The sequence below is a fragment of the Geotrypetes seraphini genome, chromosome 7, assembly GCF_902459505.1.
Source record: "Geotrypetes seraphini chromosome 7, aGeoSer1.1, whole genome shotgun sequence".
NCBI classification, from domain to species: domain Eukaryota; kingdom Metazoa; phylum Chordata; class Amphibia; order Gymnophiona; family Dermophiidae; genus Geotrypetes; species Geotrypetes seraphini.
This window is the reverse complement of record NC_047090.1, coordinates 130,953,756-130,980,112: the sequence shown is the minus strand read 5'-3', so window position 1 is coordinate 130,980,112 and position 26,357 is coordinate 130,953,756. Positions and strand designations below refer to the sequence as shown.

General features: G+C 42.9%; 1 protein-coding gene across 3 annotated transcripts in view; it reads left to right on the top strand.

Annotated features, from left to right (window-relative positions):
- MDGA2 (MAM domain containing glycosylphosphatidylinositol anchor 2) overlaps positions 1-26,357 on the top strand; it is a 1,122,977-nt gene that overhangs the window by 563,330 nt on the left and 533,290 nt on the right. For all 3 annotated transcript variants that reach the window (XM_033952215.1, XM_033952214.1, XM_033952216.1), the window contains exon 3: positions 21,260-21,434. In XM_033952215.1, coding sequence (XP_033808106.1) covers positions 21,260-21,434 — 175 coding nt within the window. The remainder of the gene's footprint in view (positions 1-21,259; positions 21,435-26,357) is intronic.

Here is a 26,357-nt window from a genome sequence, read left to right as displayed (position 1 = left end):
CCCATGGGCATCTCAAAGCTCTATGCAATGTAGTACACATAAAAATGGTCAAAAGTGGTTTAAATAAGATAAACTCTAACTTATCTTAAAAGCTCGATTGGAATACCAGGACATTGCCACTATAGAAAAAAGATATCAGGGCAAATTAAATCCATAAATGCTGGCTGACTACTGTTGGACACTGCAACAAAATGCACCGGACACCAAGTACAAATGAAAATCAGCAGGAAAACACTTTTAGCCACAGCAAACTATCACAGTGTATCAGAACCTTTGTGCATTAAAACATTTTATAGTCAATTAAAGATACCATCGTGTTTCTCAGAATACCTACTTGATGCAGTCAGTGGGAAATTATATTTGTATTTATTTTGAAGGGGTCTATCATAATCACCAGTTTGTTTTAAGGAAGCAAAACTTTTGGAAAAATCTGTTGTCCTGTGTAATTGAAAGCACCATTAAAAACCATTAAACCAAAAACAATTTAAAAAATTAATTAGATAGTAAGCGCCTAACTCATTAGGCATCTACCACGTCAAGGCAGCTTTGAATTTCACAAAGGACGTTTCATGCTGAATATGGAGTGGTAAACAATTCCAGAAGGTGGATGCAACAAGGCTAATACAAGATTGCCTAGTAAGATCAAGTCTGATACAGTAGAGGGAAGGAATAAGCAGAATATTGTATAGGTGGAACCAGTGGCGTAGTAAGGGGGGGGAGGGGAGTTCAGACCACCCAGTGTGCTGAGTCAGTTTGGGTGCTGGTACCTCTCCGCCCCGCCACACCATGCCACGCTCGTACCATCCCCCCCGTATCTCTGTAGATCTTCGCTAGTGCGAGCAACCTCTGCCTGTTGCTCACACCAGCCTGGTTCCCCTCTGAATCACTTCTGGGTCACGGGACCAGGAAGTGATATCAGAGGGAAATCCAGCGCTGGCGAGGAGCATGCTGCAGAAGCCACTTGTGCTGGCAAATATTTAGAGGTATGGTGGGAAGGGAGAGCGCAAGTGTGGTGGGGGGCGGGAAGGAGTAGGGGGGCATGGAAGGAGTTGGGGCACGGAGAGGAGGAAGCGGGGTGGCACGGGGGGCCTCCAACCCTTACTACACCACTGGGAGGAACAAAGAGAATGAGAGGGCATATAAGGGACTAGGGAGCTAAAGTATAAAGGTGAAATCCTAGAATAGAAAGCCTGATGAGCAATTGTATGTAAGTATTTTAAAGAGAAAGCAGTAGGATATATGATGCCCCAAGTAGAAGAGATACTACTAATACTAGTTATTTCTATAGTGCTACCAGATGTACGCCGCACTATACAGAGTCATGAAGAAGACAGTCCCTGCTTGAATGAGCATACAATCTAAACATACAATCAAAAAAATAGGGTGCCATGGATACAGTTAAGGGGAATAGTTAATCGCTAGCTAGGTTGGTGGGCCATGGGGAATGGGGTTATGAAGGTGGGTTTTCAGTCTGCTTTTAAACAAGGACCAAGATGATAAAGGGGAAGGAACTCCTCTTGTATGAGGGAAGACTAAAGAGGTTAGGGCTCTTCAGCTTGGAAAAGAGACAGCTGAGGGGAGATGGTCGAAGTGTACAAAATCCTGAGTGGTGTAGAATGGGTTCAAGTGGATCAATATTTACTCCATTAAAAATTACAAAGACAAGGGGGACACGCAATGAGGTTATAGGGAAATACTTCTGAAACCAATAGGAGGAAATATTTTTTCACTCAGAGAATAGTTAAGCTCTGGAATGCATTGCCAGAGATTGTGGTAAGAGCGGTTAACCAAGCTGGTTTTAAGAAAAGTTGGGACAAGTTCCTGGCAGAAAAGTCCATAGTCTATTATTGAGATAGACCTAGAGTAAGCCACTGCTTGCCCAGGATTAGTAGCATAGAATGTTGCTACTATTTGTTTTTTTGCCAGGTACTAGTGACCTGGATTGGCCACTGTGAAGTTGGGATACCGGGTTGGATGGACCATTGGTCTGACCCGATTTGGTTATTATGTTCTTAATGTTTAGTATAATGAAGCAACTTGAAAGAATTGTTCTGTAGAACCTGTAACCTATGAATCTGAGTGGGGGGGACTTTGTTAAAAAAAAAATTGTAATAATCCAAATAGGACAAAACCAAGGAATGTAAAAGCAGTCAAAGTGATTTAGGGTGCAAAGTAGAACAAACTGCACCTGTGAAGAATAATTTTTATGTGATGCTGTGGTGTAGCCAGAAGTCCATTTTTTGAGAGGGGGAGGGGCAAGAGGTGGACTGAGGGGGCCAAGTATCCTCCCTCCTGCCACATTAAACCATACCTTTGTCACCAGAGCCACAGTCAAGCCAATGGTGTGCTTCAGCCAACGACGCCTACACTCCCGCACATGCTCAGTTCAGTGTCAGTTTCTGAGCTGAGCATTCATGAGAGTGCCATTATCAGCTGCTGATGTGTGCTGGCTGACATAAGTGCTGCGCGGACAACATAGGAGGGTACTCATGCGGGAAACCCGTTCAGCTGATGGGGCTTGGGTATCTCCATCAGACATTAAAGTGGAGGGGAGGGCCCAAATCTATTAGGCCCCTGCTGGCTACGCCGGTAGTGTGATGTTGGAGATTTATTTGTAATGGTTTGCTTTTTTTTGTGTGTGTAATATTTATTTATTATAAGGAGTTTTAAAATTCTGCAAGTAGAGCAAAAAATTTATGCAGATGATATTCAGTGTTTATACTGAATGTAGCAGCAGATTGTATTAGAGGATGCATGGCAACCATTTGGTTTGTTGCTAAATATAGCAAGAACTGAAGTTATTTTATTTGCTAGATCATTTTCAGTAAAGGGTAAGAAAATTCCATTATTTTATGTAGATTCCCATGCAAAAAACAAAACAGTATATTATCTAGATGTCTGCATTGATTCTCAATTTACAATGATTGAGGTCTGCAGTAAAGCTGGCTTTTTATAAACTTTGGGGTCCTTTTATTAAGGTGCGCTAACTGATTTAGCACATGCTAAAGATTAGCGCATGCTAAATGCTAAGGCGCCCATAGAATATAATGGATGCCTTAGTATTTAGCGTGCGCTAAATCGGTTAGCACGCCTTAATAAAAGGACCCCTGTATTTAATACTTAGGATGAGATATTTTCTCTCATCTGGGGATTTTACAACTATTAGTCAATTATTGGTGCTATTAGCACAGAGGCATCACAAGACAAAATAATTTTTTTAAGGGGGGCGCAGGGGAGGTAACCCAAATATTAAGGGAAGCAAGTCAAAGTGACAAATCTGCACATCACAACCTTCCCCTCCCCCCTTTAAATCAGCCACTAAAGATACTATTAGGAGCATAATCAAAACTCATGGATGTAGAAAAACCAGCATAATTTGTTACTTGGACATTTTGACTACCCAAAACATCCAGGTGCCAATTTTTGGGACTGAATGAAGTCTGGAGACTATAGAGCAGTGGTTCTAAACACATTCTGGTTTTCATGATGTTCACAATGAATATGCATGAGATTGATTTGCATAATAGATCTGCATGCACTGTCCCTTTATCTCATACATATTTGTTGCAACAAACTATTGGAAAAATCAATTCAAAATCAGCTTCTCTATATATTACTATATCTTTTTTTTTTAATTCTTTATTGATTTTTAATCAAAAACAGTGTCATACAAATGAAAGAACAAAAAATATTCCACTATTATCTATACAGGTAACATAAATATCATTCAATAATTTCATTTTCCTGCATATAATAATATCATAATATATCCTAATATACAATACAAATAAAGAATAAAGTTACCCAAATATCACTATCAATATTTATTCCCCTCCCTCCAACCCCCCACCCCCCTGGATGTGTAAAGATAAATAAACCAAAGAAAAGAAGAGATATGATGAAAATACTATTACTATATCTTACTCAAAAAAACTGTATAGAAAATATTTTCATTTATTTAACAAATCTTTATACATAATAATTAAACCATGCTCTATAAGTAATTCAAATATCCATTTAACATTGTTTATAAATACTTGTATATAGAACTAGAGTCCCCTTCCTATTATCCCTCTCCTTTACAAACACGTAGCGCGGGTTTTAGCGCCGGCAGCGGCGGTAACTGCTCTGACGCTCATAGAATTCCTATGAGTATCGGAGCAGTTACCGCTGCTGCTGGCGCTAAAACCCCTGCTATATGTTCATAAAGGAGGGGGGGGGGTATAATGACTGAGATAAATGTCCTGTGAAATGTTCGTATTTCAAACCACAATCATCTTCTTTGTATCTCCATGAATTCAAATATCTTGTTTGCTGTGAAATGTTGTAATTCTATGCTGGCTATCTAGTTTCTAGAATCCACTAATGACAAAAAAGGTATTTTAATATATCAGTTAACTTGTTATTGTATGCTTCACCATCTAGGCGTCATCAGGAGCCGAGATCAAAGGGAAACTCTAAATGCTCTCAAATACCCGAATACATCATACTGAAAATGAACAGATGCCAAGGGCAGGATACAAATTGCCATACTTTGTCACATCGGTCCTCTTATTCAGTGATTCCCAACCCTGTCCTGGAGGAACACCAGGCCAATCGGGTTTTCAGGCTAGCCCTAATGAATATGCATGAGAGAGATTTGCATATGATGGAAGTGATAGGCATGCAAATTTGCTTCATGCATATTCATTAGGGCTAGCCTGAAAACCCAATTGGCCTGGTGTTCCTCCAGGACAGGGTTGGGAACCACTGCTCTTATTCATTGTTAAATAAATGAAAATATTTTCTATATGGCTTTTTTGAGTAAGATACATATTCGTTGAGGATATACTGAAAACCTATCTGGATGTGCCTCGAGAACTGGGTTGAGAAGTACTGCTAAGGAGGATAAGGCAGAAACTCAAGTATTAACCCTAGGGCTCCAGTTGGCACTTAACTCAATGTATGAATAGCATCCTATCTTTGGATGGTTTAATATAACCAGTTAAGGGCTGAATATTGGCATTAAAAATCAGCATAATGTAATTGTTTTACATTACTAACCCAACTTTTAGAACACATTCGTTTTGAAGAACATGACGGATTTTGCCTCCATTTTAAATGCTTGGAACTTTATACTTTTTGCTGACCCAGTACTGTAAGAGTGTAAATTTATGCTTGGCAGTATTAGACATGTTGAAATATTCTTAGTTTGGCTCTTATAATTGTTTTGTCTTCAATTGCTATTCATGCTTGAGTAAGTAAGAGGATTAACTAAGGTCACATTAATTACATCCATAAATATGTATTTCTATACTTGGCAACTAATAGAATTTATTAAGGCAATTTAAATTCTCTTGTTATATGTGTCTGTTGGCCTGTCCATTACTTCATTTTATTTGCATTTTGTTTACTAGCTTCCTACGTGACTTAAAGTGCAGTACTTCACTTTTAATATTATATAAGATGATGCTTATTTTGAGATTTCTTCCAGAGTCGATGATTTAAGACAACAGTGGTGATCTGTCTCCCTATATTGACTTCAGTGGCCTATGTGTGCTTAACTGATCTGTTATGGAATATGATCCTCTTACAATTTCTTAAAGGTAGTTAAGGGGCTCGTTTATCAAGTTGCGTAATGCACAAATGCATATTTACTGCAGTTTAAAATGGCATACTGCAGGGCACACTGAGGTAACATAGAAACATAGAAGATGACGGCAGAAAAGGGCTACAGCCCATCAAGTCTGCCCAATCTGCTTACCTACCCCCTATCTATGCCCTAATGACCCAATTTCCTTATCTTGACCCTCGTAGGGATCCCACATGGGTATCCCATTTATTCTTAAAGTCTGGCACGCTATCTGCCTCGATCACCTGCACTGGAAGCTTGTTCCAATTATCAACCACTCTCTCTGTGAATAAATACTTTCTGATGTCGCCATGAAATTTTCCGCCCCTGAGTTTGAGCGGGTGCCCTCTTGTGGCCGAGGGTCCCTTGAGAAAGAAAATATCATCTTCCACTTCGACACGTCCCGTGAGGTACTTAAATGTTTCGATCATGTCTCCCCTCTCCCTACGTTCCTCGAGAGTGTAGAGCTGCAATTTGTTCAGTCTCTCTTCGTTCGAGAGACCCTTGAGCCCTGAGATCATCCTGGTGGCCTTCCGCTGAACCGATTCAATTATGTGCTCATCTTTACTGTAATGTAAATTGCACACAGTGCTCCATATGAGGTCTCACCATGGCCCTGTACAACGGCATTATGACTTCAGGCTTTCGGCTGACGAAACTTCTATTGATACAACCCAATATCTGCCTTGCCTTAGATGAAGCCTTCTCCACTTGATTGGCAGTTTTCATGTCTGCACTGATGATTACTCCTAAATCTCGTTCTGCTGAAGTCCTAGTTAAAGTTTCTCCGTTCAAGAAGTACGTCCTGCATGGATTTCCGCTTCCGAGGTGCATGACCTTACATTTCTTAGCATTGAAGCCTAACTGCCAGGTTGAGGACCAACTTTCCAATGTAAGCAGGTCCTGCGCCATATAATTCTGTAAACTGCATTCACTTACTATATTACATAGTTTGGCGTCATCGGCGAATAGTGTTATTTTACCTTGAATCCCTTGAGTCAGATCCCCTATGAATATGTTGAAAAGGAGTGGACCCAGGACTGAGCCCTGCGGCACTCCACTGGTCATCTCCGATGTTTTAGAGAGGGTACCATTAACCACCACCCTCTGAAGTCTGCCACTCAGCCAATCATTGACCCATGCAGTTAGTGTCTCTCCTAACCCCATCGATTCCATCTTGCTTAGCAGCCTGCGGTGTGGGACACTGTCAAAATCTTTACTGAAGTCCGGGTACACGATGTGCAAAGACTCTCCCAAGTCCAACTTTCTTGTTACCAAGTCAAAGAAGCTGATGGGATTGGATTGGCAGGACCTACCCTTGGTGAATCCATGCTGACTGGGATCCCGAAGATTCCCTTCATTCAAAATTGTGTCCAATTTGCTTTTAATTAGTGTTTCCATGAGTTTGCACACTATTGATGTGAGACTCACTGGTCTATAATTTGCAGCCTCTGCTCTGCAACCCTTTTTATGCAGAGGAACGACATTAGCTAATTTCCAGTCCAGGGGAACTTTCCCCTTACTTAGGGAGAGATTGAATAGCTCAGCCAACGGTTTCGCCAGGACATCACTCAATTCTCTGAGCACTCTTGGGTGCAAATTGTCTGGTCCCATGGCTTTGTTCACCTTGAGTCTTGCCAGTTCACTGTAAACTTCACCTGGTATGAACTCAAAATTCTGAAACGGGTCTTCTGTGCTTTGTGTTGCCTTCAATTGCGGACCGTGTCCCAGTGCCTCACAGGTGAAGACTGAGCAGAAGTATTCATTCAGTAGTTCAGCTTTATCGGAATCTTCTTCCACGTAACTTCCGTCCGGTCTTCTAAGGCGTACTATCCCGCCTGTGTTCCTTTTTCTGTCACTAATATACCTGAAGAAGGATTTATCCCCCTTTTTAATGTTTTTTGCCAGAATTTCTTCCACTCGAAGTTTTGCCTCCCTAACTGCCATTTTGACCGCTGAAGAACTGGTCCTATATTCTACCTTTGCCTCTCTTTTCTCCGTGCACTTGTAGGAGAGAAACACTTTTTTCTTCTCCTTAATGAGGTGCAAGATCTCCGCAGTGAGCCATTGGGGTTTATTGTTTCTTTGTTGTTTATTTACTGATTTTATGAAGCGGCTAGTTGCTTCATGTATGGTTGATTTCAGTGTTAACCACTTAGCTTCTACATCATCGGTCTCCGCTTGGTCCTGCAGCGTCCGATGGACAAAATCTCCCATGCGTGCAAAGTCTGTGCCCCGGAAATTGAGTACCTTTGTTTTCGTGTTTGATCTAGGGAAGCCTTGCCTAAGGTTGAACCATACTATGTTGTGGTCGCTGGAGGCTAGTGTATCTCCTACTGAGACCTCTGAGACGCTTTCCCCATTGGTGAGTACCAGGTCGAGGATCGCCTGGGCCCTAGTGGGCTCTGTTACCATTTGTTTGAGACGTGCTTCCTTTATGGAGGTTAAGAGCCTCCTGCTACCGCTGGTTGTCGCTGAAAATGAGTTCCAGTCTGCATCAGGCATATTGAAGTCCCCTAGCAGTACAGCTTCTCCTCGTAGAGTGATATTCTCTATGTCTTCAATTAATTCTGCATCCATGTCTTCCAGTTGTCTTGGGGGTCTGTATACCACACCTAGATACAGGCATTTTTCTCTGCCTCTTGCCAGGTTTACCCAGAGGGACTCCCCGGTGTACTTGACATCTGTGATCCTGGTGGTTTTGATGTCCTCTTTAATGTATAGAGCTACCCCCCCCTCCTAACCTGCCCTCTCTGTCCTGACGAAGTAGATTGTAGCCCGGTATAGCCATATCCCACCCATGTGAGTCCGTGAACCAAGTTTCAGATATTGCCACCACATCTAGGTCGGCATTCCTTATTTCAGCCTCCAATTCTAGAATTTTGTTACCTAAACTGTGTGCATTGACATACATGGCCCTCCATATCTTGTGTTTGCTAAGTCCCTGTGAGGCGTATCCTACCCGAGTCGGTGTGACTCCTAAAGAACTGTTTGCAATGTGGGTACTTACCTTGGACATGGAAGCGGAGTTTCGACTCACCTCATCAGGATAATTCCTTTCTGCACTAATATGTGAATGGGTACCCTCCCCCGACTTACCTAGTTTAAAGCCCTGTGAAGCAGGCGGGCTAGTCGGTGTCCGAAGACGTTCTTACCCCTACTGGTCAGATGGAGTCCGTCTGGTCCCTGAAGTCCTTGTAGTGCTTCCCCATGGTTTAGGAATCTGAAGTTCATATCCCGGCACCATCCCTGTAGCCACTCGTTCGTCCTCAGGATATGTTCATCTCTGGCTCTTCCCTTGCCTCTAACTGGGAGGATCGATGAGAAAACCACCTACGCTCCTGTCCGCTTCAGCCTCTCACCCAGTGCTCCAAAGTCTCTGGTGATGGTCTCCGGTGTGTTCCTGGCAGTGTCGTTGGTTCCTATGTGGACAAGAAGCACAGGAAAGTGGTCTCGGGGCGTGAGTAGTCTATCCAGACATCTCGTATCCTTGAAAAAGAAAGCCAAATATCATCCCATAATAATAAACTTCTATTTATTATGACAGGGGTTGCCATACAGCTTATTCTAAGGAATTGGAAACACTGAGATAGACTGAATTATTCCTTTTGGGGGAGTCTCTCTGTCATGTTTTTAAGATGGAACGCAATATGGCCATAATTCAGGGATATTATAAGAAGTTTCTGAAGATTTGGGAGCCATTGACAAATTTTTGCAAAGAGTGATTGCTGATTTTGCCCTTTGGTCATACACGTCCAGGGTGGGTGGGTGGGTGGGAGGGCGGGTTGGAATGTATTTTTCAATTCTCAATTTGAGTGTAGTTCTTAGATATAATTATGGTGGGGGGATAATCTTTTTGTCATAGAATAGATTATAATTGTATTTAAGTGCTTTTATAGAATTATATGATTGTATTTTATTTTGCACTTACTTATGGTTTTAAAATGAATAAAGAAATTTTTTCAAAAAAGAAAACCCCAGACACATAACCCCAGACACATAACCCCGACCCATTCTTCCTCCAGCCCTACCCCATTCTGCCTCTGACTCCGCTCTGTTCCGCTCCCAGTCCTGCCCCATTCCACCCCCGAAGCCCCACCCTTGGCAAACCTCCTCTCTTCTACAACCAGCTCCAGACGGATCTGGAGGGTCTGGGGCATGTATGAATGTGTGTGACGTCATCTGCGCATGCTCAGAGGCTGTCTAGATGCGGCCGGATCTGGTCGGGGCCTTCAAAAACCCAGGTAAATGCTTGGTTTTGGAAAGTCCGTCCGGGAGCCTGGACAGTCCTCTAAAAAGAGGACATGTCCAGGTTTCCAGGATGTCTGGTAACCCTACACTGAGGCATTTCACTGGTGCAGTGGTTAAAGCTACAGCCTCATCTCCTTGAGGTTGTGGGTTCAAACCCACACTGTGAGAAAAATGCTTGAGTACCTGAATAAATTCATGTAAACCATTCTGAGCTCTCCTGGGAGAACAGTATAGAAAATTGAATAAATAAATAAAATAGTTCTGACATGTGAGCATGCAAAGAAATATTTTTTTTTTTTTTTTTAATCGAGGTAGCATGTTTGGGGGATGGAGTGTGGGCATGTCTTGTGCTAATCAGCACAAAATAGATGGTGGTAAGAGCTCACAAGCCAAATTTTGTTAATGATCATGCTCTAATGACAACATGAGCACATGACCATTAAATCGGTAAGTAGAAAATTGACTATTTTCTGGCCACAGCAAAAATTTGCTTTAGAACACAGAACATAGTAACATAGTAACATAGTAACATAGTAGATGACGGCAGATAAAGACCTGAATGGTCCATCCAGTCTGCCCAACCTGATTCAATTTAATTTTTTTTTTTTTTTCTTCTTAGCTATTTCTGGGCAAGAATCCAAAGCTTTACCCGGACAGACACACATAAGGGCACACTAAGGCAACCTCTAAGAATTTAGGGATCCTAAGTATTGATTATTTCTAGTAAAATAAATAAAAAACAAACCCCCCCCAAACCCAGAGTCTTATGAGAAAAAAACCTATTATTTTTCTACTTTAATTGCTCATATTACTCCCCCCTCCACATATACACACACACATTTTTTTATCAAGCTGCACTAGAGGTATTTAGTGTGGGCCGACGAGGTAAGTGCTCCAACGCTCATAGGAATTCTATGAGCATCAGAGCATTTACCGCACTGGCTCATGCTAAAATCCTTTCGCAGCTTGATAAAAGGGACCAGAGGTGTACCTAGGGTATGTGACACCCGGGGCCCATTGTTTTTCTATACCCCCTGCCATCATTTTTGACACCCCCCCAATGTAAAAAATTATTTTTAGTAATGTTCCCCCCAGGTGCCAGCCATGAGGGGATGTTCCCGGCCTAGGAATCATGGTCCAGGAACTTCCCTTCTCACAGCCCAATGCCAAGGCGCTGGAGAGTCCCCGTGGCCCAGCATGTTCCCAGCCTTCTCTCCCTTTACCTTCCATGAAGCTGAAAATACTGCCGACCTTGGCAGTGATTCAGCTACGTCGCCCACGGCTCCCCTTCCTGCTTTCCGTGTCTGCCTCTGTGATCCACCCGGGTGGAAACAGGAAGTTGCATCATTGGCAGACGTGGAAAGCAGGAAGGGGAGCCGCGGGCGACGTAGCTGAATCACTGTCGAGGCCTGCAGTTTTTTTCAGCTTCACGGAAGGTAAAGGGAGAGAAGGTTGGGAACATGCTGGGCCACGGGAACTATCCAGAGCCTTGGCACCGGGCCATGAGAAGGGAAGTTCCCAGACCATGACTCCCAGGCCGGGAACACCCCTCTCATGGCTGGCATCCGGGGCGGACCGCCCCACCCCCACCTCCACCCCCCTTGGTACGCCATATTATGCTTACTACATTGACATTTTAAATGGTTGTTAAGGTATAACATGGCTGTTGAACGCTACAAAGCATTATCCATTGATGATGTCATAAAGAACCCCAGCCTGGCATCTAAAGATCTGCAGGTGGCTCTTGCTGTAGCTAATAAAAATGTTGATGTGTCAACTGTCAAAAAAAAATATTACTGCTCATTAAAAAAGAACATTAGTGCCCACCTCAGATTCACTAAAGAGTATTTGAATGACTCACATGACCTCGAGAATAAGGTACTCTAAATAGGTGAATTGAAAATTGAAATTTTAGGTCAAAGCAAACCTTTTGTTTGCTGAAAATGTAATACTGCCTTTCAATGTAAGAGCCTCATCCCTGAGAAGTCGCACATGGTGTTGGAGGTATCATGGTGTGAGGTTGCTTTTATCAGGGTCTTGTGCATCATGAATAATTCTTTATATTTAGAGGAGAATGTCAGGTCATTCATCCCTTTCCTGAAGCTGTGCCAAAAATGAATCAGGAAGCAAGAAAATGCTGTTCAAATATTGTGGCAAGACCTGAAGAAAGATGTTCACAGAGCTGCCAAGTTACCCAATTCCAGGAGGGAGATGTTTTGGCCAGTGTGGTATGTGCTATTGTAAACAGTGCTAAAAGTCCCATAATGCATTGCATTAGGATGAACTTAGCCTGGAACAGGGTATCTTGGGCATCTGATTTCAAGAAAGCCTGGGATAGTCAAGTGGGATCTCTTAGAGAGATGCAGATGGGCAGACTGGATGGACCATTTGGCCTTTTATCTGCCATCATGTTTCTATGTTTTTATCTTCACTGGCTCCCAGTATGATAGAGTACAGCATAAGGTCCTTACGATTGTCCACCAGGTTTTGTATAGGTCGGCCCCAGCCTGATTTGGGGCATTATGGGAGATAAACAAACCGGGAAGAACATTAAGATCAGAGAGAGGGATAAAATTAATAGCAATAAAGGAAGTAGGAGTACGATATGTGATCTTAAAAAGGAAAATGTTTTGTATCGCTGCTGTACATCTGTGGAACAGTCTTCCTGGGCATTTGAGATTGTGCACAGAATGGATCAGCTTTAAGAAACTATTAAAAACTCAATTATTTATTGATGCCTATATGTAAGAAATATAATTGATTCCACAATACTTTCAATGTGTGCTCGTTACATGTACGCGGACTGTAAATGATGGTCACGTTCATGTACTTATTAGAATGTAGATAATGTGTGATGTCATCATGTCTGTCTATTTTATTGAATTTTATGACAGCTTTGATACTGGAAACCGCCTAGACTTAAGGTGGTATATAAACGTATTAAATAAATAAATAAATAAAAATGCAGGGAAGTCCTGAAATATCACAGAGCTGAAAATGTAAAGAAAATGAGCCAGAATTCCTTAAGGACAATGTGAGAAATTGATCAACAGTTCAAAAAGGAAAAGCTTTCTCTACTTAAGGGAGCAGGGTTGGCTTAAGAGGCTGTGGCACCCCGTACTAACTTTTGTTTTTGCAACCCCCTACCTACACAACAGTGTCCTGCCCTGCCCCCAACCTTGGCCTGTTTAAGTAAGCTACGTATAAAAATTGGCTTTTTAGTGGTTCATTTTTGAAAACTAGATATATTGGAACTGTGTTTGATTACGAGGGGCATTTTTGATATGACATCTAAAGTTTAGACATTTTGTGGAACACAAACAAAAATCCAGTATCGAACATGACCATTTTCAAAACAGGAACGTGTCCATATAGTTGGTGAAACCATGACCACATTTCTAGATAGACTGTTGATGGACCATGCTGGTCTTTAACTGTCATTTACTAAATCTCTATGTTACAAAATCCCTAAAAAATATACAGAACTCACAACATGCCCTGCCAAAACAGGATAGACTTACAACAGAGAGCAACATGACTACCTAGCAAAAGGCAGCATTGTTAATATAACAGGCCGTAAAATATCAGAAGATCCCCCTATTGGAAAAACTAACCATTAGTGCTATAGAACAGTGTTTCTCAACTTCTAACAAATATCAACTGAGTACCCCCACCCAAGCTCTACCCCAGATCCGCCTAAGCTCCGCTCCAGACTCCACACCCCATAATAATAGTACCAATTGTAATGCAATTTCTTCCATTCATTTTTCACAATACAATCTTATTAATACACAATGGTAACCACAAAATTTAAAAAGCACACTGTACACAGAGAAAATGTTATCATTTATATTTGCATTTTTTCCCCAAAGATGTCAAGGCAGATGACTTTAAAATATGCAATGTCACTTCAGTAACAACTATAGAAAAATAGACAAATATAGTGCAAAATATAGACAGCAGATATACATTCTCAAAACTGACACATTTTGATCACTAAATTGAAATTGAAATAATTTTTCCTACCTTTGTTTTCTGGTAATTTCATGAATCTCTGGTTGCACTTCCTTCTGACTGTGCATCCAATATTTATTTATTTCTGCCTCCTGCACTCTTCCTCTCCTCCAGACCTCATTCCCATCCCCAACCAACCTTTTTCTCTCTCTGTCCCTCCATGAATCCAACCTTTCTTCCTCTCTCCTCCACCTCCCAGTAGCAACGTCTCACTCTCTCTCACTGTTCATCTGTCTTTCTCTCATTCCCTCCCTTGCTTCAAAGGGAGTGGGGAAAGACAGAGATCCAGGGTGCATCTCTCCCATCCCCTCTACTGCTACATCCAACATTTCTCCCTCTCTCATCTCCCAGATCATGTGCAACATTTTTCACCACTGCCCACCAGCCCCATGCCCATTTCTCCTTCTATCACCCCTATTCAGCACCATGCCACATCTCTCCCTCCATCACTATGTCCAACATTCCTCCCCCTTGCCTCCCCTTTAATCTGTCCCTCTGTTCCCTCTCCACCACCGTATCCAATATTTTTCCCTCTTATCCTTCTCTCCCCCATGCATCTCTACCTTAGTCAGTTCTTTCTCTATGCCCCAAATTTTCCCTCTTTCTTCCTTTCCCCATGTGCCCATCTCTTTCCCTCTCACTCATACACTCATACCCAACAATTCTCCCTTTCTATTCCCTCCCTCCTATGTCCCAAGTTAGTGCCCCTTCCCTTCCTTATGTGTCCTGAGTTTGTGCCCCCCTCCCTGCCTTTGTCCCAAATTTGTGCCCTTCCTATGTCCCAATGTGCTCCTTCCTACCCCCTTTCTCCCTTTGTCCCATGATCATTGTCCTCTCTCTCCCTTATTTACTTGTTCAAGGGCCGCACTTGCTTCCTTCAGGGACGTCTAGCTGGGCTGCTTCTTCCTGCCTTCAGCCAAACTTATTTGCAGGGACGTGGGCAGCGGCTCTTACACACTGCATGTGGCTGATCCACAAGCATTCTCTCTGACATCAGCTCTGACGTCGGAGAGAAATCTGGGTCAGCCACATGCAACGTGGCTCTTTGCACAATGTCCAGCAATGTGAACAGCGTTACAATAATCCAAGTACTAAGTATCAAGGACTGAACAAGCAGTCTAAATGCTGTAGGTTCAAAGTATGATTTAATAGTCTGTAACTTTTATAGAATGAAGAAACATTTGTTTCACCAATGCCAAAATAAATGATTTAATTGTTAAATTTCTATCAAAGTATACTCCCAGGATCTTAATCTCAGATTCAATTTGATAACTAAGCCCACCCAACGTTAGCTGGCTCTCAATCATCTTTTTAGAGGGAGAGGCAAAGAAGAATTTAATCTTATCTGGGTTTAACTTCAGTTTATAATCTCTCATCCATTTGTTCATGGTGGACATAATTTCTTGGATTATATGTAGAGATGAGGACAGGTCAGTTGGAATTGGTACAACAATTGTTATATCATCTGCATAACTAAAGATCTTTAAATTCAGGGATGCAAGTTTCTCACCCAGTGATGCCAAATAGATGTTAAAAAGTGTTGGGGAGAGGGGGGAACCCTGTGGAACTCCACATGGATTCCTCCAACATTCAGAAAAAATATCCTTAAAAAAACACCTGATAGGTACGAGATTTCAAAAAATCCCGAAACCATGAGTAGGCTTTACCCGAAATACCCATGACATCAAGGCAGTCAAGCAGGATATCGTGATCCACCAAGTCAAAAGCACTACTAAGATCAAACTGCAGTAGCAGTGTTCCTATTCCTCTACTAAAGAGTGTATACAAATAATTCACAAGTGAGATTATTAGGGTTTCTGTACTATACATAGACCGAAAACCTGATTGAGAAGGGTGCAAAAAAGGGAAGCAATCGAGATAACCAACCAGTTGTTGGCAAATAATACCTTCCATTAATTTTGTAGAAAGAGGTATGGAGGCAACATTTATGTTCAAACCTAAGATTAAGAAAACAGAAATGCCTTACCCAGCTTAAAAAGCTGTATGTCTTAGCCTTTCAAACAAACCGCCATAGCTCTTAAAATGGCCGCCGTGGTGTTAGCAGCGCTAATGTAGGGAAACCCCTATGACGTAATTAACTCCACTACCAATCAGTTGACTTAGGATATCACATCCAACCTCCCACAATCCCACATATGCAAATTACTCAGCTAATGTCATCCAATCACTGGATTCATTTAGACCTGCTGGATTCATAGAGGGGCATAATAATAATAATAAAAATAAATGTCTAAGTCCCTTTTTGGCCTAAAGCTTTAAGCGCCCAAAGTAGACAGCAGGGAAATATCCATTCTCGAAAAAACGTCCAAAATGTGAATTTTTTTCGAGGTTGGTGCCTGCTTGCTCTGAAACGTCTATGCCAAAAGGGTTTCAACCAGTTCTTGAAAATTATAATGCCAGATTTTCTCACTTACTGGTACAGTTTCTTGTCTGCACAGCTGTGTTGAAAACAACAGTATTGTTTTATAATAGGTTGTTACAGACATCCACGCTGTTTTTTGTCAGTTTCTTGGAAATGCAGTCTTTTAAGAAGTTTACACATTTCAGAAAATAATTATTGGTCTAAAGCAAATGTTAATTATTGCAACTCCTTTTAGGCAGAGATGTAACAAAAATATTTTAGCAAACAGGTGTATGAAATTGTTTTGAGTCCCAATAAGTCAGTAACCTGTTCTGAGCTCGTTGGGGAGAACGGAATAGAAAATGAAATAAATACATACATAAATAAAATTATCTTGACAGAGTTAGACTATTGAAAGGCAATGGGAAAAACAAGATTCTTCATCTTTCCCATTTGGCTCTGATTTAAAACATGTTGGTAGATGCTGTATCAACATGTCCCAGTTTGAAGCATGTTTCATTTTAAGGTGGGATTATGTATTTTCATCTGTGCAAGGAACCCAACATTGCAAACTGTAGTAAGAAGGCAAACAGACCTTACATGTAGGAAACAGAAACCTGAAGTAGAAACATAGAAAGATGACGGCAGAAAAGGGCTACAGCCCATCAAGTCTGCCCACTCTACTGACCCACCCAATTTAGTCTGTGTGCTAATGACCCAATTCTTTAACTTGATCTTCGTAGTGATCCTACGTAGGTGTCCCATTTATTCTTAAAGTCAGGTACGCTGGTGGCCTCAACCACTTGCACCGGAAGCTTGTTCCAGCGATCTATCACTCTTTCCGTGAAGAAGTACTTCCTGGTGTCGCCATTAAATTTCCCTCCTCTGAGTTTGAGCGGATGTCCTCTTGTGGCCGAGGGTCCTTTGGGAAAGAAAATGTCATCTTCCACCTCGACACGTCCTGTGATGTACTTAAATGTCTCAATCATGTCCCCCCTCTCCCTACGTTCCTCAAGAGTGTAGAGCTGCAGTTTGTGCAGTCTCTCTTCGTACGAGAGACCCTTGAGCCCCGAGATCGTCCTAGTGGCCATCCGCTGAACCGACTCGACTCTGAGCACGTCTTTATGGTAATGTGGCCTCCAGAATTGCACACAGTATTCCAGATGAGGTCTCACCATGGCTCTGTATAGTGGCATTATGACTTCAGGTTTCCGGCTGACGAAACTTCTTTTGATACAACCCATCATCTGCCTTGCCTTGGATGAGGCCTTCTCCACTTGTTTGGCAGCCTTCATATCTGCACTGATGATTACTCCTAAATCTCGTTCTACTGAAGTCCTAGCCAATGTTTCTCCATTTAAGGTGTAAGTTCTGCATGGATTACCGCTACCAAGGTGCATGACCTTACATTTCTTAGCGTTGAAGCCCAGCTGCCAGGTCGAGGACCAGCATTCCAATGTAAGCAGGTCCTGCGCCATACTGTCTTGCAAGTTGCTTTCACTTACTATATTGCATAGTTTGGCGTCGTCGGCGAATAATGTTACTTTACCTTGAAGCCCTCGAGTCAAGTCCCCTATGAATATGTTAAAAAGGAGTGGACCCAGGACCGAGCCCTGCGGCACTCCGCTGGTCACCTCCGAAGTCTCAGAGAGGGTGCCGTTGACCACCACCCTCTGACGTCTGCAACTCAGCCAATCGTTGACCCATGTAGTCAGTGTCTCGCCTAACCCCATTGATTTCATTTTGCTTATCAGCCTGCGATGTGGGACGCTATCAAAAGCCTTACTGAAGTCCAAGTACACGACGTCCAGAGACTCTCCCGAGTCTAGCTTTCCTGTTACCCAGTCAAAGAAGCTTATGAGATTGGATTGGCAGGACCTACCCTTGGTAAAACCATGTTGACTGGGATCCCTTAGGTTCCCCTCATCCAAGATCGTGTCTAATTCACGTTTAAGTAGTGTTTCCATGAGTTTACACACTATTGATGTGAGACTCACCGGCCTGTAATTCGCAGCCTCTGCCCTGCAACCCTTTTTGTGCAGAGGGACGACATTAGCTGTTTTCCAGTCCAGGGGGACTCTCCCCTTACTTAGGGAGAGATTGAAGAGCATGGATAATGGCTCCGCCAGGACATCAGCCAGCTCTCTGAGCACTCTTGGGTGCAAATTGTCCGGTCCCATGGCTTTGTTCACCTTGAGTCTTGACAGTTCGCTGTAAACATCAGCTGGTGTGAACTCAAATTTCTGAAACGGGTCTTCCGCGCTTGGTGTTGCTTCCAGCTGTGGCCCATGCCCTGGTTTCTCGCAGGTGAAGACTGAGCAGAAGTATTCATTCAGTAGTTTGGCTTTATCAGAATCTGCTTCCAGATAATTTCCGTCCGGTGTTCTAAGGCGTACTATCCCGTCTGTATTCTTTTTCCTGTCACTAATATACTTAAAGAAGGATTTGTCACCTTTTTTGATGTTTTTTGCTAAAGTTTCTTCCACTCGAAGTTTGGCCTCCCTAACCGCTGTTTTGACCGCTGCAGACTTGGTCTTATATTCAATGTTAGCTTCCCCTTTCCCGGCTATATGATGGGAGGGCTGGTAATGGGTGAAAGTATCCAAGAGAAGGACTTAGGGGTACTGGTGGACAAAACAATGAAGCCGTCGGCACAGTGCGCAGCAGCCTCTAAGAAGGCAAACAGACCTTAACCTGAAGACAAACTCCTTTACCTTTCTCTTTAAGGGCTCCCTTTACTAAGGTTCGCTAGTGTTTTTAGCGCATGCAAGAAAATTACTGCATGCTACGCTTCTAGAACTAACGCCAGCTCAATGCTGGCGTTAAGGTCAGTTTGCCTTCTTAGAGGCCGCTGCGCACTGTGCCGATGGCTTCATTGTTTTGTCCACCAGTACCCCTAAGTCCTTCTCTCAGGATTGAGTCTCCTACTACAATAGCAGAATTTCCCTTCTTCAACTTCCTTTTCGGTCTCAGGTCTGTGTCCTTAGTGTGGTACGTCACTTCTCCCTCGGGGTTCTGGTGAGTATTTGCCTCCTCCGTATTCTCTGTTTCTTCATAAGGTCCTACTCCCCCGGTGTCTGGTGATTTCTGTCTTCCATCTGTTGGTTCCTGTCTGTGTTGCTGATGATCCTGTATCTCCACCATCCTGCAGGCCTCCTCAATGAATCTCTCGAGCTCCCTAACTTGCTCATCGAAGTGGCTCTCTCTCGCGGGGTCCTCAGTTGCCCAGCACAGTTCTTCTGAGATGCGGAGTTCCTCCAACTCCTGGACCCTGTCCTGCAGTCTACTGACCTCTTTCTTCAGGCTTTCCAGTTCCTGACACCGACTGCATATTTTCGCCTGCCTACCCAAAGGGAGGTAGTCGTACATATGACACTCAGTGCAGTAAACTGGAAAGCTACTCTGGGTATCTGCCGCCTCCATTAGTTTTCCTCCTTCTTAGTCTCCCTGTGTGTGGTGTGCTAAGGTGGCTCTTGCTGTGCTTTAAACTTTAACCTGATATTGGTTAGCTCCTTGTTTATTCTCTTTATCTCTGCTTCTTTGCTTTTACCTCCCTGCTGTTCTCTGGTGTTCTGAAGTCCTTGGATATCTTTCTTTGCTCGGTCCTTCTCAAGGCCCCTCGCAAAGGCGCTCCCGCTAAGGCAAGCGCCTTTTCTGCGTGCCGAATGGCTGGGCGACGTTGGCTCCCCCTCTTTTAAGGGGGAGTCCGGGCTTGCTGGTGATGCTCACTGGTGACGCTGGGGGGTGGTCAGAGCTTCCTCTCGCCGCTACCCCGCGTTGCCTGCCTTCTCCCTCACTGCCTTCTCTCCCGGCTTCCTCCTCTCCTCTTCGCCGGTGCCTGCTGCCTCCCGCACCGGCTGACAAATTAGGCACCAATATCAGTGCCTTAGGGGAACTTCATAGAATCAGGGCCTTGGTACCTAACTTTTGGCACATCCTATAGCAGTGGTCTCCAACGCGCGGCCCTGAAGTCCTCCATTACTAGGGTTACCAGATCTTACTTGCATAAAATCTGGACCCATGAACCTGTCCCCATTTCCACCCATCCCCACTCTGTTACTCCCATGCCAAGCCCCAGCCTCGCCCCCTTGCCCCACCCCCTTCAGCCTGTTCGTGTCAGTCGGGAGGTCATGCGTGGATGCCCCCTTCCTGACACGATCTGAAGAGGAAACTTTTCAAAACCCTGACAAAGTGCCGGGTTTTGAAAAGTTGCCCCGATGCCCGAACATGTCCTCTAAAAAGAGGACATGTCTGGGTAAATCCAGACGTCTTGTAACCCTATCCATAAATGTGTTAATCTCAATCTTGCTTATTTGATATAGTAACTGCAAACAATCTTTTAAGTGTGTACTCAGGTGTCTCATTTGTGGAATTTACTATTGTTGACAATCCAAACTAAAGTGTGTTTTAAAAATATATTATTGAAGTGCTGCAGAATCAATATTAGTATTAATGTTTAATACCCAGTTTGAACAAATAAGTCAAGGCGGTTTACAAAATGAGTAGTGTGTGTAAGCTTAAAATCTTTTGCTGACCTTAAGAGCTTTCTAGGTCCAGATCCACTATTTCTTTAGCTTTATGCACTTTTCTATAGAGTATAGAGCATTTTTGCTACTTTGTTAAAACAGGATTCATATATGGGTTCTCCTGCCCTTTTATTCTCTAGGTTATTTCAGCATGCTCCCATTTATGTTTGAAGTCTGGGATAAAACAGGGGGTGACAAAACTCTTCACCTTCCTTTAAATGATGGCCTTCAGTGCATCCTAAAATTTTAAGCCAGTTTGTAGGTCATGTTAAACATCTGAAAGGATGTGTCTGAAGGGATTTCTAGCTTTTTGGAAAAAATGAGTTTTGTGTGAATCCACCTCCTAAATCCTTCATTCCTACCCTTTCTTTTCTATTCGCACTGTGTCCCTTTACATTAAAGAGGTTGAAGATCACTGCCCTATAGAATTGTTTTGCATATATACAGTACGCTGCATTTAACCTAAAGTAACAATCTGTTTTGATCCTTGCTCAGATCAGGTGGACCAAAACAGCAGGAAGTGCCTCTGACAGATTCCAAGACTCCAGTGTTTTCAGTGAAACCTTGAGGATTGTAAATATCCAGAGACATCAAGGAGGTCGCTACTACTGCAAAGCAGAAAATGGTCTGGGTGCCCCTGCAATAAAGTCCATACGAGTTGATGTGTACTGTAAGTAAATTCTTGGCCTAATTAAAGTGGCTTAACTATTATTCTTGCTCTGGGATTTTAGAATGCAACATTAGAAGGAAAAGCAGAGAAACGTAAGCATAGCTAGTTTATCCTAGACTGGATTTAGATCAGATGAACTCTCCTAGCTATCTTGATATTTTCTATTCTTTCCTACATGTTACATCATTTTATTTTTTTATGGTTATAATTAATACTCTATTGTTTTGCCATGTTTTAAAAATATTGTTAATAACCTAGTTTATTTCATACTGTACTGTTTTCTTGGGATGTTGAGCTGTAGATGAAATATGATTGAAGAGTAGCCAATGTTACATCAATTTTTTTAAAGGGTTCCAGGGTTGATAAGGGAATTGATATACCAGCAAGCCTGACTTCAGTGCTGGGTAAAATAGTGAAAACTATTATAATAAATAAAATTATAGAGCATGTAAACAAACATGGTTTAATGGGACAGAGTCAGCATGGGCTAGGCCAATGGAGGTCTTGCCTCACCAATTTGCTGCATTTCTTTGAAAGTGTGACTAAACATGTGGATAACGATGAACATCTAGTTTTTCAGAAAGTTTTTGACAAAGTTCCTCATGAGAGATTCCTGGGAAAATTAAAAACTCATGGGATAGGAGGCAGTGTTCTGTTGTGAATTAGGAATTGGTTATTGGACAGAAAAGAGAGGGTAGTGCTAAATGGCCTTTTTTCTCAATGCAGGAGGGTAAATAATGGAGTGACTCAGGGATCTGTACTGGGCCTGGTGGTATTTAAATTTGTAACATAGAAACATGATGGCACATAAAGGCCAAATGGCCCATCTAGTCTAAACTAAACTAAACCTTAAGTTTGTATACCGTATCATCTCCACAATTATAGAGTTCGGCACGATTTACAGGAAATGGTGTAGAGAAGGAACTCCAATGAGGGTAACAGGACAGTAAAGAGAAAGTTTAGAGGGACTTAGTATAGCAAAGAGGAGAACATATTACATTTTTGAGAATAGCCAGGTTTTCAGATGTTTTCGGAAAAGTTGGCGGGCGCCCAGATTCCGAAATGGGGTAGAAAGGTTGTTCCGGAGCTCAGTGATTCTGAAGGAGAGTCTGCAGTAGCCATTATCTCTTTCTCTCTCTGAGAGATCCCACGTGCCTATCCCAGGCCCTTCAGAATTCAGACACAGTCTCTGTCTCCACCACCTCTTCTATTCAAAAGCACACAAACTATAAAAGAATTGCATAAAGACTTTGGAAATTGGAAGACTGAGCAGTCAAATGACATGAAATTTAATGTGTACAAATGCAAGGTGATGCACATTGGAAAAAAAAGTAAATCATAGTTACCAGATGGTAGAGTACACTTTCGGGGGCAGTATCCAAGAAAAAGATCTAGGTGTCATTGTAGACAATACGCTGAAATCTTCTGCCCAATGTGTGGCAGCAACCAAAAAACCAAACAGGATGCTAGGAATTATTAGAAAAGGGATGTAATGCCTCTGTATCGCTCCATGGTGTGATCTCACCTTGCGTATTGTGTTCAGTTCTGGTCGCCATCTCAAAAAAGATATAGTAGAATTAGAAAAGGTTCAAAGAAGAATGACTAAGAGGATAAAGGGGATGAAACTCTTCTTCTATCAGGAAAAAATAAAAAGGTTAAGGATCTTTAGCTTGGCTGAGGGGAGAGATGATTGAAGTCTACAAATGTTGCTACTATTTGGGTTTCTGCCAGGTAACTTGTGACCAGGATACTGGGCTAGATGCACCATTGATCTGACTCAATATGGCCATTCTTATGTTCTTATGAAGGAGTAGATTATCAGTGAACTAAGTGAAAATGAGTGCTAGCAGCTTAATTGCATTAAATGCTGGGAATCCTTTTTATACCTGTGGGTTATGTGGCGCTTAACACATTCTAATGTATGTTGGTGCATGCTAAGCTTTAGTAAAAGGGCCTCTGAACCTTTTTATTAAAAAAAAAGGTCTTTAGAAAACGTTTGTCTCCAAGGTAGTGCAAAATCCTATTATAAAATTGTGTTTTAATATATACTGTATATGCCCCCTCATTCCATAATAGGTCACTTACATTTATACACTGACACTCCCTCCCCTATTTTGTATACGGTGCCTGTGACAGGGTGAAGTTCCGTCACTGGTATTTCACCAGAGGGAGTCTGAGCAGCTAAAAGGAGCCTAGCTGATTTGCATAAGAGCTGCAAGTTCTGCTAGGAGCTGTCCACTCACCCTGAGTAATTTGTAGTGCTGAAAAGGACAGTTCCCAGGCAGAAAGCTGGAAAAAGTAGAAGCTCCTTTGGAAGTTGGGCGACCATTGGGAGGAGGAATGCTGGCCTCTAGTCTAATTACAGGTAAGCGCTGAAGGCCACTGTTGGCTGGTGCTCACAGGGGGCCCAGTGGAGTGGAGTGGCCAGGCTGACCAGTCCTGATAGGGGGGGACTGGTGCAGCAGAGAGATCTGGCCCTGTAGGAAGGAAGTCCAGTGGTGGGAGGGTCCATGAGGGCCTATACCCTGGCAACAAATAGCTGGATGTGCCTTGTACAAAGGAAGCTTGATGGTGGGAGGGTCCATGGGGACCTATACACCAGCAGAGAGGAAAACAAAATAGCCAGAGGGCCCAGTAGAGCCTGGAGTCCAGGTGGGACTCAGGCTTGACAACCGATGGGGGGACCGGCAAAGAACCTAAGACCTGTGAAGACCCAAGAGGCCAGGGAGCAAGGAACTGGTGGTGGCCCCACAAGCAGCTGGAAGAGCAGTGGTTGAGATGGATGGAGGTCCAAAGCTGTTAGGGAAAAGACTGATGACTGACCATCAGAGGGACCGGCAGGACCAGTGGTGACTGGTGGAGAGACTGTTAATGCACCGGGAGCTATCAGAGAGGACCCCAGGTGAAACAGCCTGTTAGACATGGAGAACATTGGCCAAAGGTCTGGGAGCAACCAGTGGAGGGACTGACTGGGATGATGGCAACTGGCAGAGAGACCGGTAATGGCACCGAGAGCTGCTTGACGACTAGAAGGCCAATGAGGATCAAGGAAGACATGGAGAATGACCAGGAGAAGCTGGAGATACCGGGTCACAGGATTTAGAACTGTTTTAACCCTGTATGTGTTGTGTTTTAGCAGGGTCAGTGGAAGACCAGAAGGTAAGCACATAGCTATCATACTATGAGAGTGTAGCGCAGGGGTTGTAATTGCAGCATAGTTACCCAGAGGTTGTGGGTTCTGACACATGCTTCTCCATGTGATCTTGAACAAGTCACTTGGTCCCCCAATGCCCCAGGTATATTTGATAGATTGTGAGCCCACTGGGACAGAAGGAAAGATACTTGAATACCTGAATTAATTAATGTAAACCGTTCTGAGCTCCCCTGGGAGAACAGTATAGAAAATTGAATACATAAATAATAATTAATTGTTTAACAAGGCAATTGGTGACAATAATTATCAATACCTATTAACTGACACTAATTAGAAGTTGTGTGCACAGCTTGGTAGGCACATTCTAGAAAGTGGTGCGTGTCACTTCTAGCCTGTTTTTGGATGAGAGATTTGAAAGCTTCCAAGAGGGTTCTCTGAAGCAGCAATTCTTTGTGAAATGCGGCAGTACCCAGCAGCCAGTTAAGTGCTATTTATTGATCAAATTTAAATATATAAGACCATAAGCAGAATATATAAGCATAATTTTCTATGTGTATACTGTCAAGCAAGTGCAATGATTGAGAAGAGAGACAGTTTATGGTAGGTGTAACCCACACATGGCCTCAGTGTTCAAAAAGCACTGAAAATCACTTGTTGAAAATTATACATCAGTTCAAAAAGGTGTTGTTTAGTGTTCATTACCAATATCGCTTTGACAAAGATTAAGGGCTACTTTTACTAAGGTGCGCTAGCGTTTTTAGCGCACGCAGGATATTACCATGCGCTACACCACGCGCTATGCGGCTAGAACTAACGCCAGCTCAATGCTGGCGTTAAGGTCTAGCGCACGTGGCAGTTCAGCGTGCGCTATTCTGCGCATTAATGCCCTAACGCAGCTTAGTAAAAGGAGCTCTAAATTTGGCACCAGTTAATATGGCAACTTGATGAAAATCATCACATTTTCATGGCAGAATACAGCAGTAGGTCGCCGGGGCTTTCTTCTGCGCAGTATAAATTTGATGTTGTCGCCATCGTCACATCAAATGTGATCCTCTGCTTCCATCACTGCCCATCTGCTACTGCGATAACAGCATGCGAGCATTTTTTTTTTTTTTTTAATTCTTTATTGATTTTCAAACTACAAATGCGCCATAAATGAATCACATATATATACATTGTATAGTAAGCATTTTGTGTTAGGTGTGGGAAATAGGAAGACACATGGGCGGAGAGTGGACATGGGAGAGTGGCATTTGTGCAGTGAATGCAGGTCCACTTGGCACCTCCTAATGGACATTTTAATGTGGGAACTGCAAAAGGTCCTGATGAGCATATCCCAAATACTCGCTGCATTAGATTTGCTCTTACTGCATGTTATGGCAATTTTATGCGCTTTAGTAAAAAAACCCATAGTTTTTAGTTTAGCCTTATTTTAACTACTACTACTACTACTATTAAAAAAAAAAATCTATATACCGTATTTGCCGGCGTATAGGACGACTGGGCGTATAAGACGACCCCCCAACTTTTAGTTAAAAAATAGAGTTTTGTGTTATACTCGCCGTATAAGACGACCCCTTCTTCCTTCTCCACCCCTTTGTATTCCCCCATGTGCTTTCAGCGTTCTTCTCCCTCCTCTGTCTTCAAATGCTTTCAGAGTCCTTCCCCCCCCCCCCCCTCTGTCTTCACCATGGCATTTCAGCGTCCTTCTCCCCCCCCTCCTTCTCTACCGCCCCGGGTGCAGCACAGCCAGCCAGGTCCCCTTACTT